This window comes from Brachionichthys hirsutus, chromosome 6 (genome assembly GCF_040956055.1).
Source record: "Brachionichthys hirsutus isolate HB-005 chromosome 6, CSIRO-AGI_Bhir_v1, whole genome shotgun sequence".
NCBI lineage: Eukaryota > Metazoa > Chordata > Actinopteri > Lophiiformes > Brachionichthyidae > Brachionichthys > Brachionichthys hirsutus.
In genome coordinates this window covers 1,751,528-1,765,108 of record NC_090902.1, presented here as the reverse complement: position 1 = coordinate 1,765,108, position 13,581 = coordinate 1,751,528, and the positions used below count along the sequence as shown (strand labels likewise).

General features: G+C 46.4%; 1 protein-coding gene across 1 annotated transcript; it reads right to left on the bottom strand.

The window, feature by feature from the left end:
- Positions 1-1,473: 1,473 nt before the first annotated feature.
- LOC137895007 (nucleophosmin-like) lies at positions 1,474-12,193 on the bottom strand. Its single transcript, XM_068740483.1, has 11 exons — positions 12,145-12,193; positions 11,772-11,854; positions 11,438-11,557; positions 11,261-11,354; positions 9,873-9,964; positions 9,599-9,657; positions 9,379-9,460; positions 6,813-6,890; positions 2,795-2,890; positions 2,629-2,703; positions 1,474-1,824 (listed from the first exon to the last, which is right to left on the bottom strand). Exons 1-11 carry the CDS (start codon positions 12,191-12,193, stop codon positions 1,771-1,773), a joined length of 882 nt encoding a protein of 293 aa, XP_068596584.1. The 3' UTR covers positions 1,474-1,770.
- Positions 12,194-13,581: the final 1,388 nt, after the last annotated feature.

Sequence of the window (13,581 nt, the reverse complement as noted above, 5' to 3'; positions counted from 1 at the left end):
GAACAAGGCAGATTAATACTTTTATAAAATCTCGTCTTTCAGCTGCCGCAATTGTGAATAAAAGCAAAAAATGCATTTGAGCCCAAGTTCAGTGGGTTTGATACAAAGGGAAGAGTAATTAAACTACTTCATTACTTCTAAACAAACGATACTCAACTGTTCCTACTAAAACCCGCAAAGACGCAACGGATGCCTCAAATGTAATTTTTAGCTAAATCATCGAGGAGAATTTAACGACTTTAAATTAGCTGAAGCAGTTTACAGGGAAGGAATTTTAACTGTCCTTTACGGACAACAAATTGGGAGCAGGTGATTTCATTGGTTAAAGATGGCATTAGGCTGCTAGCATTCGGCTCGTAAAAAAGCATCACACAGGATCACAAACACCAAACGAGTATCATTGTTGTCCCCGATGTTCGGGGTTGCAAACAATTACGGGGTTTCTGTAAATGATGTCGCGTTTCTCTGATAAGTGACCTTCTGGTTACGTCTCAACAAATAGGATAATTTGTACTAATGGCAGGTTTGCGGAATGTTTTCAACGCATTAGTGCAGAAACTCTCCTGGCTCGAGTTAATCTGTCGTGTCGTTAGCTTTTTGCATGTAACGCACTGTATAATGCTTTTTTGTCGGCCATCTGTTTTTGGTTTAAAGGTCTTTAGCTACAGGTGATCTTTGGCTGCAACCACGACGATAAACGTCCTCCCAAATAATGACAGATGCTAAAAGCTCCAAAGTAATGTCGCCTGACTGAAATGCATTTGAAGGTTATGTAAGATTAGATTATCCTAATATACATTTAACTATTATCTTAGACACTACAGGAAACAGGCTGGGCGGTTAAAAAAAAATGCATTTACCGTACTGCATGTTCTGCTGCCAAATTTGCAATGACAAAAAAAAAACCAACAGAAAAGGTCATAATGCAGTCAATAATCATGATATGGAAGCTAGCAAAGTTAGCCAGGCACGAGCTAAAATAACAAAACAACACGTGAAGGAAAATTATATCATCCCATCTTAACCATTTTAGCGTACACGGATCAAATGCTCACACTGGGAACCTGGTCTATGTCACTTAACATTAGCGATATTTAAAGGCACATTCCGCAATATCTCCTCCTGCATTTGTGACTTTAGCGCGGCAGAAATGCAAAGCCTCTGATATTAGTTTCAGCCAATAGCATCTAAGAATTTTCACTCCTGCAGCTGCAATGCGAGGGTTAGGATATCGGCAATGGCAATCTCACCCTCTGCAGGGAAGGAAAAAGACGCGCGCGCGCACACACACACACACACCTGGATTTCCTGTCGTTTCTACGCAAGAATCTACGTTTGACTTCTATGAGCAGAGTTTGAAAACATCACGTTTAGTGAGTCTTTGTGTTGATATAAAAAATATTGCTATGTTTCAGATGCAGAACAAAAGAAAAGATGAGCTTTAGTTCAAATGAATGAATTTAATCTGCTGTAAAAAATAACAATATGCAGATGCAAACCTTTATGGCCTGCAGGTGCACAAATGGTAAAATTAAAAGTTCTACGTTTGAAAGCGACACAAGACGAGCTCAGCTCTGAACTGGTGGCGGCATCAACCTTTCCTGTAGGTGGTGCCGATCAGCACCGCAGCAAAATGAGGACACGGAAATTAACTCGTTTTATTCTTCCCATTTTTCGCACTCAGTGCTTCTGTTCGCTCCCAATCAGGGCTAGCATCGATGACATGACAGGAGGACGCGTTGCCGACTGTGCCTTTAAACACAAGGTTCGTTACTTCTTCGCAACCTTCAGCGTTTGTACAAAACTCCAGAGGTCCTTGACTACCTGAGGAGCAGAAAGGAGAGGAGATCAATTAGAAATCATCTGAAGGAAGCGCCGCAGAGCTTCACGCCGTGACTCACTTCGACTACAACGCCCCCCCCCCCCCCCCCCCCCCCCACACACACACACACACACACACACTCACACACACTCGTTTTCCTCGTTTCCTTGCATCAGTCTAAAGAGCTTTCACCTGCGCCCATAGCTGCACAGTTGACAGTTCCTTTCAAGCAACCCCCCCCCCCCCCCCCTTACAGGTGCTTTAATACAGAAAAAGCATGTCAAGTAAACTGAAATAATTCGGCCTTAACTTAAAGGTGTTTCTGGTGATTCATTCAGGCCCGGTAAAATAATAAGCCAGGGCTGGTTTTTTTCTTCAAAAATGACAAGCGGCGCTAGAAAAGATTTAAGTTCTGGATTTAGAAAAACCCTCTGGTCAAAGACCTTGAACGTGAAAGAGACTGGTACCATCCGCATACCGCCAGTCCCTTCATTAAGGCTACAAAAGACACTCAATGCAGTAAATCACCGAGGAAGAGTTCGCCTTGGCAGGTCTACTCCCATTCCACCGCGAAAGAGCCCACCAAGACAAGACGGATATAATTCAAAGGGTGAGCACGCCGCGCTGTTGATGTTTGAGGCATAACGGGCAGAGGAAGGCACGGGGACGCCGCGAGGAACAATAAGGCAGTCCTGTTATCCATCGCGGGAAAAGCATCCACGGTTACCAACCGGAATATTTCAGTTTGCATGGAAGGTTGAAGGAGAAAACAAAAACCGACAAAAACACTGAAACCGAGGACTTACCTTTTTGTCTACGATTTTATAAGAACTCTTCACAAAGTTCTCAAACTTCTGCTCCGTCTTCGGAAGTGATTTTCCCTGCCGAGAAAGGCGGTTAAATCATCAGCTTAGCCGCCCGTCAGACGTTCAATTAAGTGCAGTACTTTGCAAGCGAGGGTGACAGCCTTACCTCCTTGGCTCCCGCGGACAACTTGTTCTTAATCTCAGTCACGGAGAGCGATTTAGACGGGCCGGCCTGGGCTTTGCCTTTTCCAGGGGTGGGTGTCTTGAAAAATATATAATAGCTAGATAAGAAACGCTGATTGATTGGTCAAACAGAGAAATTCACAGACGCGGAGATAAAATCTGAACTACTGCCATTTCTTTCGGCTCAGATTTTTGCGATTGCAATTTTTTCCTGCGTTTCCGTTTGAAACAATCACAACAAAGTCGCTTGCAATTCATCCTTTTGTTGACCAACATCAACAGCCAGCCAACAGGCCTATCCTGACACGTTTAGACTGTATCTGTGTTTAGACACTTGGCATGGACAACCAGCGTGAAGAAAATAAGAGCGCCTGAAAATCTAATTATGCCGTCTTCCTTTTTTTCCAGGTACAAATTGTTTTTATTCTTTGCGAGCAGGAGAGGGCAAGCCCTAACCCTGCTATGAGAAAGAGACTCTTTGTCAGGTTTGTTGCTCCCTCGACGGCGAATCCTGAACAACTGACACGCGGAAATAAAAGGCTAAAATGCACTCAGTGCTTTCACGCATGTTCGCAAGAAAACATTTTACTGACAAACAAAGTAAATGCCTCAAACAAGAATAAAACAATGTCCTGCTCTACATAGTTGGAGGATCGAAGTCACAAAGTCATCTTTGATCCCTCCGTTTCCTGTTTGTGAGGAACAGCGTAGCATTAGCATAGAACTAGCAGGCCCACAGGTGTGTCCGGACCCTCAGAGGTCCTAAATTAGAAGTTGCATGAATGTGACACAACAACACACACACACACACACACACACACACACACACATCATGACTGCATGTTAGGCAAGCCAGAAATCTTGTCTCTACACGCAAAGCCAGCGTGGAATCCGGTGGAATTACAGGGTTTCATTTATAGCCATTTGACAGAAGTGCATACAAACAAAACACGGCGAACCGACGGTTGTCCGGTAAATGTTTCGCCGCTGGTCGGTTGTAAGCGGGTTTGGATGCGTGTTTCATATCAGGCTCGAACCTTGATTTGCCAACGTGCTCCGGGGGGGGGCAGCTGTTTGTGGGCATGTGTGGACAACCTGACTGCAGCACACGCTAACGATATTTCTGCAGCGTCACCGCCGACTCGCCACAATCAGCTCCTCTCATCTCATCTCATTTCAGTTTTGACTGCTCACCTTAATGTCAAAGACAACACAGTTCTGCAGCTCGATAGCAACTTTAGGCAACTCAAATCGTTCCCGGAGGTTGTCAGGTCTGCATGAAGTGAATTCATCATTGAAATTTCAATTCCATCCCAGCCAAAAAAGCATCGCGTCTCTTGTGTCATCAGCCAAAAGCTCGCGTTCCAATCTCTGGAACTGATGGCTACACCACAGCTTTGTTGACGTTCCTGGCTTAAACCCAACCCCGAGGTAGTTCAAGCTCCTCTTCTGTTGCTTTTCTGAAGGGTGACCACCATCGCAAAGAGAAGCCCCGACATATTCGACATGTCCGTCATCGTCTGACGACCCGAGGCCGCTGCAGCAGGTTGGTAAAGGCGTTGCGCTCAGGAATGAGCAAGTGGAATCCAAAAGCCGTTTCTTACTTACATAATTGGATCTCGTAAAAATTCAGAGCAGGCGCTCCCTATCTGACCTCTAACTCGAACGCTCTTTGGATAAAAGCAATAAAGAAATGCCATGTGTTGCGACTTCATACTTCAAACACCTTCAGCAACTCCAGGCCATGAAGACCGGCGTAAGGCTTGGAATTTAAAAACAGGTGGAATGAGCAACAGACAATAAATCCTCCCTCTAGTTAAAAAAAAAAAGAAAAAAGCAAACTAAAATGCAATTATGTGTCCCTGTCCCCGAGAGAAGTGCCTTTTATGACGCGGATCAAAAGGCATAAAGCAAAGGAAACCTTGAAACACACACTCCACACCACAAAGCGAGCGCGCGCTGGCTCCCGGCCAGAAGACGGCGCCGCGTATCTATAATTTATGGACGGCTCTGTGCTTCCAAAGGACAGCTGTGGACCCGAAACAGCTGATAAACACACAAAGCCAGCCAGCTTTTTCATCTCGGCCAGACACTGATTACAGATGCCACAAGACATGGAACCTAATCACAAGCACGCCGTCATCCGATGTAATCGCTCGTCTTCAATCCAGGGCGAACACGCGGTTATGACACCTTTGCTCATCAGTCTGTCAGGGTACGGATAATTGTCGCTCTGCCGGGGCCCCCGGGGGCCCGTGTCTGTGGGAAAGCATCATGCGACTGGGAACTGTGACTCATGTAAGGAAATGGGGTCAGACATTCCCGTGTTCTTCAGGCACACGTCTGATCTGCACGGTCCAGAAATCCTCGCCGCATCCTCGATCCCATCGAGAAGTCGCTCAGGAGAGATAAACGCGAGAAGACAACGGTGTGGATCTACAGCCGTCGCCTCCCCGAGCTCTCCTCGGGGTCACGGACACGCAGGCGTACGACAAAAATGATCCGACATTACCCGTGTGAAAGGGCGGCTGTTGGGCGCGTCTGGAGCTCGTGACAGAAGAGCTACGTCCCGACACCGATGGGAAAAGTCAATAAGTGTGAACAACAGAGGCACCTGCTGCAGCCACGCTAAAACAATGACTCACGCTTCTGGGAGAAGCCCGAGGCGAGCGGCTCTCAACTTTACGACTGTGACGTGTGGCTGAAAGCATCGGCCCTCTGCGAGCCCATCAATCAGAAGACGCCAGCTGCGAGATGAAGTTACGGCGGATCAGCGCAGCTCGAGTCGGACGGTTCTCGTGTCGAGCCCGTTACGCAAGAAGGGCGCAGCCGAAAGCCGGGCAGCGGAGAGGTGAGAACTACGGAGCTGGCAGCACATCTGACGAGCCGATCTGACGGCCAGTCACCTGCGTTTATTAAAAGAAGAAAAACAGACATCCACGCCCGCTTCCTCGCTCCCGCTCCTCGGGGGCATCTGGAAGCGCGAGACATCAAACGGCAGTAATGAGAGCAATTGGGAGAAGGTGTGTCCAGGAAGTGAGGGGTGTGAAGAGGTGGTAGAGGGGGTGGGGGGGGGGGGGGGGGGTGAGGGCAGTTCACCAGGCCAGAGAGTTCATCTGGTGGGGATGGCTGCGCGTCCCCCCCCCCCCCCCGGGCATTTCAAGAGCCACGCTGTTACGTCTGGACGACCGCCACCGCAGACCAAGTTGCATTCTCCCACACACTGACAACGGCGTCCCCTTGGGGGGGGGTCACTCTCTCATCTCAGGACATTCAGTGATCCGACGGCTCAGTGTTTAACATTACAAGAATTATACAGCTTTCTTTTTAAGAGGGAGAACAATGCTGCAATCCCAGCAAGAGGTGAATTTGATTCTTAAGTTGCAGAGAAGCTGCCTCATTTGAATTCCCCAGTGTGCGTCTTGTGTTGGTCGAGGTGGGGATCAAAGGTGGCTGTAACGCAGGATCGGGGGGGTCAAACCACGAGGTCACGGGTTTAAACCTTGCTCTAGGAAACCTGTTCGGAGGTCAGGTGTGCTTGCCTCAAGAAAGTTCAAGCTTTGGGTTTTAAGGGGCGGCTGTTCCATCCCAGAACTTACCGATCAGGCTGAGCAAAGGTGTGTTCGTTCCATTTTTGTTCTGTCCTGTTTTAACTGACAGCTAACTTTATTTTTTCAGGCTCAGGTGGATTAAACGTGCTGTGCATTGTGGGTGGACGCCTGTAGAGGAAGTGGTTACGCTGTATTTCCTGCTGTACACCCGAACAAATCAAAGCGCAGTGGGTTTTTTTAATGATGACGAACGCAGACAATGTTCTTTTGACTGAGTCTCTCACTGGAAGTAATGCTGGCAGATAAAGAGGCTTTTCAGACACAGCAGCAAACGGGTCGGTAAAGATCTCTTCCGATCTTCCCCCCGTTTCCACGTTATTATCTGAAGTAATCGATGCACTGGTTGAGCAGAAGAAGCTGAGGCTGAGCAGGCGACGGAGCCTGTCCTACCTTGGAAGGAGGCTTTCCCATCGGGCCGTTTTGTTTCACCGGAGTCTTGTCGAGCTTCTTCGCCGGAGACTCTAAGCTCTGAAAAGAAAAACACGACATATTAAATATATCATATATCGGATGATTAACAGCCGTCCTGGTTTTAATAATCCATATTTTATCCTGACGATCTCAGGAGAAATACATTTCTCCATCCGCAAGTTGGACCACGAACCAAGTTCAACCAAAACTGAAATTAGCTCCAGGCAGCAACGCGACATGAAATGACAGAGGAAGACCGAGACACACTCGGTCATTTGTGACTAATCAGATACTCAGCGCCCCAATAACCTGTCATTGTCCTCCACACTGGAGGCCTTCCCGTCAGGTTGCCATTGCCTGTGTAATTACCTTGTAATAGCCGAGGCAAGTACATGCATTTCCTGCTCACCGAGCCTTTCCTTGCAATCACTGGCGTTCGCCTTGGAATGGGCTAGAGGTGTAATTGCCTGTGTTGACATAACTGCTACAAGGCAATTACACGTTATTTCCTACAGCAGCGCCTGACAACACAAGACACTGTTAGTCTGTTTCAGCGCGGCTCGGAAAAACATTAGGCCTCCTGCAAATCGGCCGACGATGCGACGACCCGGATTTGGGTTTTCGTGGCCAACGGATTTTCATTGTGTGGGGTTTTATGAATGTCTAAGAATAAACGGGTTAATAAAAAGACACTGAACACTTAACACGGTGAAGGCGCTAACGCCTGCCAATAAAAAGGCAGCAGCAGGAAGCAGCCGATCGATGCGATCGATGCTCCTCAAACTTTTACTTTAGTGTCTCGAAAGCTGCTTAAATAAATAACAAGCTATTTATCCAATAAGCGAGGAATTCCAAGGCCAGTCGCAGCATCACAGTAGAAAACTAAAAACTGTTTCCAGATGGGAGGACAGAATGATATTTATGTGAACCAGCAGCACTGAATGTGCAAAAATGTTTTTGGTGCTGCGATACTAAAAGAGGTATTGGGTAAACGCTACTACTATTTATCAAACTAATGGATATCAACCTGAAGCAGGGACGTTCAGTGAGTGTTACCCTTCCCAGGACAGAAACAGGCGGGCCGTCGGCCAGTCCTGTCTCAGAGTCGGAGTCTTCACAGGAAACACTTCTTGTCATTGCACTTTTTTGTTGTCGGCACTGGCAAGCCGCTCTGTTGTCAAAATGGTGACGCTCGTCTCAAGCGAAGAGGAGAAATGTATCGTCATGGCGATGCTTTTAAAAGGCAAAACATTTCAAGTGGGGCTCTTATCTTATGGCGCATCCCACGTGTGTCTGTGTTGCCCTGCTGATGGTGCAACTGTGTCGAGCTTTACAGGGAACTCATCCAAACACAAGTGGCGCCCTTATTTTTTACAGTGTTTAAATTGCGCAGTTAAAGTAGATATTTATTTATTTCAGGTACAGGGGTCAAATAGTGGAGGGGAAGGCAGTACAAGAGAAGAAGTCAACAGGTGACAAACGCTCAGCTGTCACCTGGCCCCGCGGCGAGCAGCGGCGAGCAGCGGCGCTCACGTCCCAGGTATGTGCATCTGCCCCGCTTTGATCTTTCGCCTGGCACCGTTTGCGCTGGGATAACAAGTTCTTTTTTTCTTTTTTCTTTAAGAGAAATCACAAACAGACACCGACGCCGAGACGAAGCCGATACGCACACACACAAACACACACTTGCAAGCGGTTGTGTTAACATGCAAAAACAAGCGTTCAAAGGCGAAGGCCAGGTGCGACGCTGAAAAGAGGAGCAATCATATTAACAATGGGATGACAGAGGGACAAAGACATGCAGAGTTACAGGAAAATGGGGAAAGATGTTTCCCACAACTGTGTTTCGGTGCGAGCCAGAACGTATGCATGTTTATTGTTCCTTTGAGCATCGGCGCAGGCACGCACACGTGTGTATAAATCCTTCAGTGTGTGTGTTTCTGTGCAGGATAACACAGCGCCGCCTTGTTGCTGAGACGGCGAGAAGTCGAGTAGATTACAGAGGAGAAATGCGATCATTAGGCCACTCGGACGGACCCTGTGGTTTACTCGTGGAAAACAGGTGGGCAAGGTGAGCAAACAGGATGAAAAGGTTTCCACGCTTTGTCTCGTCCAAAAAGGTGGATGGTCGGCGGGTGCAGGAAAGGGAAGGGCCCCCAGAGACAGGAAATGCCGCTTCAGGACGATGTGTGCAGGAGTTTAATGATGTAAATGGGCCGGGGGAACGGCTACCCTGACACCTGGTGGACAGTCGGGGACTGGAAACATTTCAAACTGGTTTCCTCTTCGGAGACCGACAGGGGCGTTTAGTTTGATCAAAAGAAATCCTGATCAACTCCATCCAAACATTCATCCCTTAGTCCAAACTGCACTCATGTGCTTCTACTGAACTACGGCAGTCTGGGGGACGCAGGTGGAGCCGTGTTTGAATTCATCTGCCTCGTTTAATACTTCAATGGACATCGGACGTCTTTGGAGACCGAAACCGAGTCGTGAAATGAGCACGGATCACGTGAAGCAAAATAAAAAAACAGGCCAGTCTTACTTTTACGACTTCCTTTCCAAATTTCTTCTGGGGCTTCACATCATTGTCATCGCTGTCATCATCATCATCTTCATCGTCATCGCTATGAACAGGAGCAGATCGATAAAGACGGATCAATAGCAATATCACAAATCCCGATATTATTTGTGCATTCGACGAAGCTTTCGGGCAGATTTTTGTCGATTGAGAAAAAAAAAAAAGAGGAATGAAAATAGCATACTCATCATCGTCTTCATCGCTGTCATCTTCGTCGTCATCAGAATCGATCTTTAGTTTTTTCTTAAATGGGAATAAATCATCGGTTTTAACGGGAACGCTCAGCAGCAGCGTTTTGGTGTATTTGTACAGGATTAAAACAACATTATATATCACAGCATCACCTTTCTGTGATAGAATACGATCACAAAGTAAACAGTCCATTAGAAATATATCAGTGTTAATCCTATTTGTTCCCCTGATCTGGTGAATGGATCCAAACAAAGTGGGGTCGCTACCACTGGAGGGTTCTTCCCCGCCATCAGGCTGGCAGGCCGCTTCACTGGCGAGGAGTTATTCTCCTCCTCATCTTCCTCATCCTCCTTCACACCTACAAGGCAAACACAGATGAGGAGAACTGTGCAGATGTAACCCTTAACCCTTGTGTGCTGTTCATATTGTGCTACTCAGCCAGCGTCCGTGGCTGAGTAGCACAATCAATCAAACACTTTTATGTTAAAATACTGAACAGATGTTTCCCTTATCCCAATGATAAGCAGTATAAACAATATATATGGTTAATACTCGCCCTTTACCTTTGTTAGGTCACATTTATAACGTATTATTTAAAACTTAATAAAAAAAAATCAATTCAAATCAAGATACGAGTGGAAACAAATTTACAAGTGAAGCAAGGTTTTTCAAAACTACCGACTTTTATTTCTTTGAAATTTAACCCATTCAGGTGCACAACACAAGCTGGACACATGAACACAGAGTAAACGTAAACGTCAAGACAACACATCAGCCCCATTGAACACATGGCCTTTAGCCGCTAGCCTATACAACACACGAGGGGCAGAGCTTCACTGTGTGTGTGTTGCAGATGTACTTTTTGCACTTGATGCATGTATATTGTGTTTTCCTGTCCATCTTTGGTCCGCACACTTCGCACCGCTTCTTCTTGTTGCTGGTGTTCACAACCTAGAATGACAGAAAGATCAGGAATTTTACCGACACCTCTCTCTCTCTCTCTCAAGACGTGCACTGCAACAGCACCACACACTTACTTCAGGCTCTGCAGACTGTGGTTCTGTGGGTTGGGTGGGCAGGGCACCAGCGTTCCCCTCCTGAATCCTCCTCAGCATGGCTGCAGAGGCTGCGGTTCTGGGGATATGTTTTCTTCTCTCGGTTTGTGGTCTCACCGACGCCTTTCCACGGTCGGCTTCCTCTTCGGGAGCTCCTGTCCCAGTTCGTGTGACGTAAAATAATTGTCGCGTGTGATGTTGTGTCCACCGAGTCCCTGAGACATGTCGAGGACAAGTCTCATTCCTTGGTTTTTCTTGGGGGCGTCTCCATCAGGTGTGTGTGTGCGTGTGCGTGTGCGTGTGCGTGTGCGTGTGCGTGTGCGTGTGCGTGTGCGTGTGTGCGGTACACAGAACATCACTGGACCCGGACATCTTATATGTAATAGAAATGTGTAGGGGGGGAGGGGGGTCATTAAATATGTATTCTTCACAGAAAATGAGCCGAAGTCAGTGAGTCTCAGTTTGAAAAATTAATTAATTGTATTCATTTTTCTTTTAAGAAAAAGTTAAAACGGGTCCCGCAGAGCCGAACAGCACACAAGGGTCTTAATGGAGATTAAATGACCCCCCCCACCCACAAATGCTGCCGCAATACTCACTGACAAAATGCTGCCCGCTGATGTGAACTGGTCCGGAGCCAGACTGCAGACGAAAGGTAACGGGCGGCGTGATCTCAAATCCGCCCAAACTCATCTGGAGAAGACAAAATGAGCAATTTAATGTGACAAAATGAAATACAGCACCTACAATAATAAAACTATTAGCGATTCGCTCACGGAGGGCATGACGGATGGTTTCAGAACAACCAGCGGCACTTTGGTCGCTTTTCCGTCGTAAGTCAGAGCCTCAACTTCAACCATGTGGAACTTGTCCTCGGCCTCGGCTCCCAGGCACACCTGGAAAAACAGCACAGCAGACTGGCAACGAAAGCCGCCTCCACGTTTCTGCGTCTTCGCGCTAGCATCACTGCTGGTGACCTTCTCTGGACAATCGGGATTGACTAGAAGCCAGCAACTATTAGCCTTTTCCGTTTCGTGGCAATACAGCAAAACGAGACGGCCAACGACACGCACGGTGACGTCACCACAGCGCAGGGAATGTCCTCCTTACTGCTTTGAGTGAAAGCTGCTGCTCCGCATCGTCGTCGTCGACGTCAACTTTGAACTCCCGTCTGTCTGATTTCAGGGTACAGCCTGGGGAAACGACCACAGTGTAACTAACGCTGCGTTCACACGCACATTGAGCAACATGCACCAGTTTGGGATTCGAGCGTTCGGTCTTTCCTATCGCGTCGCATTCCCACACTTTGCTCGGCTAACGTTAGCGAACAAAAGAGCCGATTTGGCGCGAGCAGGTTAGCCAGCTATTTGGCTAATTTTCATCAACTAATATTCTAGAATTGTTATTTGTACGTAATAATATAGAAGTTAACGTGATTGTGCGACCAAAAAACTATGACTTTTGTCAGAACGAGGGCGCTCACCAAATAAATACATTTGCGGTCTGCTCGTTTCTGGGAAATCGTCCTCCATCTTTGTGGTGGGTGGTTAAACTTCCGTAAACTCTTCTGACACGACGGAAGACACGTAAGCGTAGCCAATGGCAACGCAGCTCGTGCTCAATCTTCTAAACTGCATGAACCAATAGGATTAGAAATGAGGCGGGACTGACGAAACTAATCATTGCAATAGATGGACGCTAGATGGAGCTGTCGTAATGAAGACTGAGGTCTTCCTACAGTGAACCGCCTGCAGGAAATAAGTATTTATAAATACAACCAACAATTTAAAAGTTTGATTTTATACATAATAATAATACAATAAAGGCTTATTTGTAAATATTTAAATGAGATCTCCACCATCCAGTTAGACCTGAGGAAGCCTCTTGGATGAGAAGTGAAACGTCCCATAAGCAGAAGTCCCGTTGCTTTTTATTCAACATCTGCAAGGCCATGGCAAGTTGTTTTTATCTTCCTAATTTGTGACGGCTTCCTCAAATATTAATAATTGCGTCTTTTATAATAAGATTGGGATATTCTCCCCAATGTCCATCGTTTAATGTGATGTTTTAGACTGAATAAAAGAGGCCTTTGGCCAGTGATATTAAAAGTCCAGCCCTGGGGGCTGGTGAAGTCTTTGAAGAGTCTTCGGTGGTAGTTAAAATATTGATAATAAAATGAAATGCCGATGCAGTCTTATATAATACAGAAGAGATATTACTCTCTTATGAAACTTTCCAAATTGTATGCTTCAGAAGGGCACTGGAAAAACAAAAGAATGTGAACATATTCCGCTATTTAATTATAACCCACATATTTAACACTGTATTTTCAATATGAGATTATTGAATACATAACGTCCCTTTAAATTTCTTATTTTTGACATGATGCATTCATCCTCTTGCTCTCAGCCTGATCGGTTGTTCTAAAGCTGCTGAGGGCTTTTCCTGAAAGGCCTTTTCTTACTTCCTGCCAAAATGAAAGCAATTTCCTGGACAGTTTATGTGCGCAGCAGTCCTTCTGATATTCCAGTTTAGTATTGACAGATTTTATTTTTTTGGAGCAGAAAAAGTTGTTTTTCCACTTTGGCTCTCTGACAACGTGACGAAAGATAATTCACCTCAAGACACCAGCATCTCGAACCAAATATAATCAATCTGCGATATGTCTAATCTTACAGTTAACCTCAGTTTGCCAGTAGCTGCCCGTGTCGGCCAGATGTTGAGTCACTGAGCTGCAGTGCCAGCGATAAAAGGAATGAGTCATTCTCGTGCACGGCTGAGAAGAGAAGCTTTTAACGTGCACGTCCACTCTCACGACCGATAAGTCACTCAACGCTTTTGCTTTGCGCTTAGAGATTCGTGAAGGAACACAAGCTTGCTTTTTCTTTTTTTCTTTTTTTTTTTTAACATCTGTGTCGCT

Excerpts from the sequence above, each read along its gene's own strand:
- LOC137895007 (XM_068740483.1), bottom strand. The coding sequence starts at position 12,193 with ATGGAGGACGATTTCCCAGAAACGAGCAGACCGCAAATGTATTTATTT. Across the intron at positions 11,855-12,144 it reads ACCGCAAATGTATTTATTTG|GCTGTACCCTGAAATCAGAC; the intron begins GTGAGCGCCCTC and ends TCGTTTCCCCAG. Across the intron at positions 9,965-11,260 it reads CAGCGGGCAGCATTTTGTCA|GTGTGAAGGAGGATGAGGAA; the intron begins GTGAGTATTGCG and ends TTTGCCTTGTAG.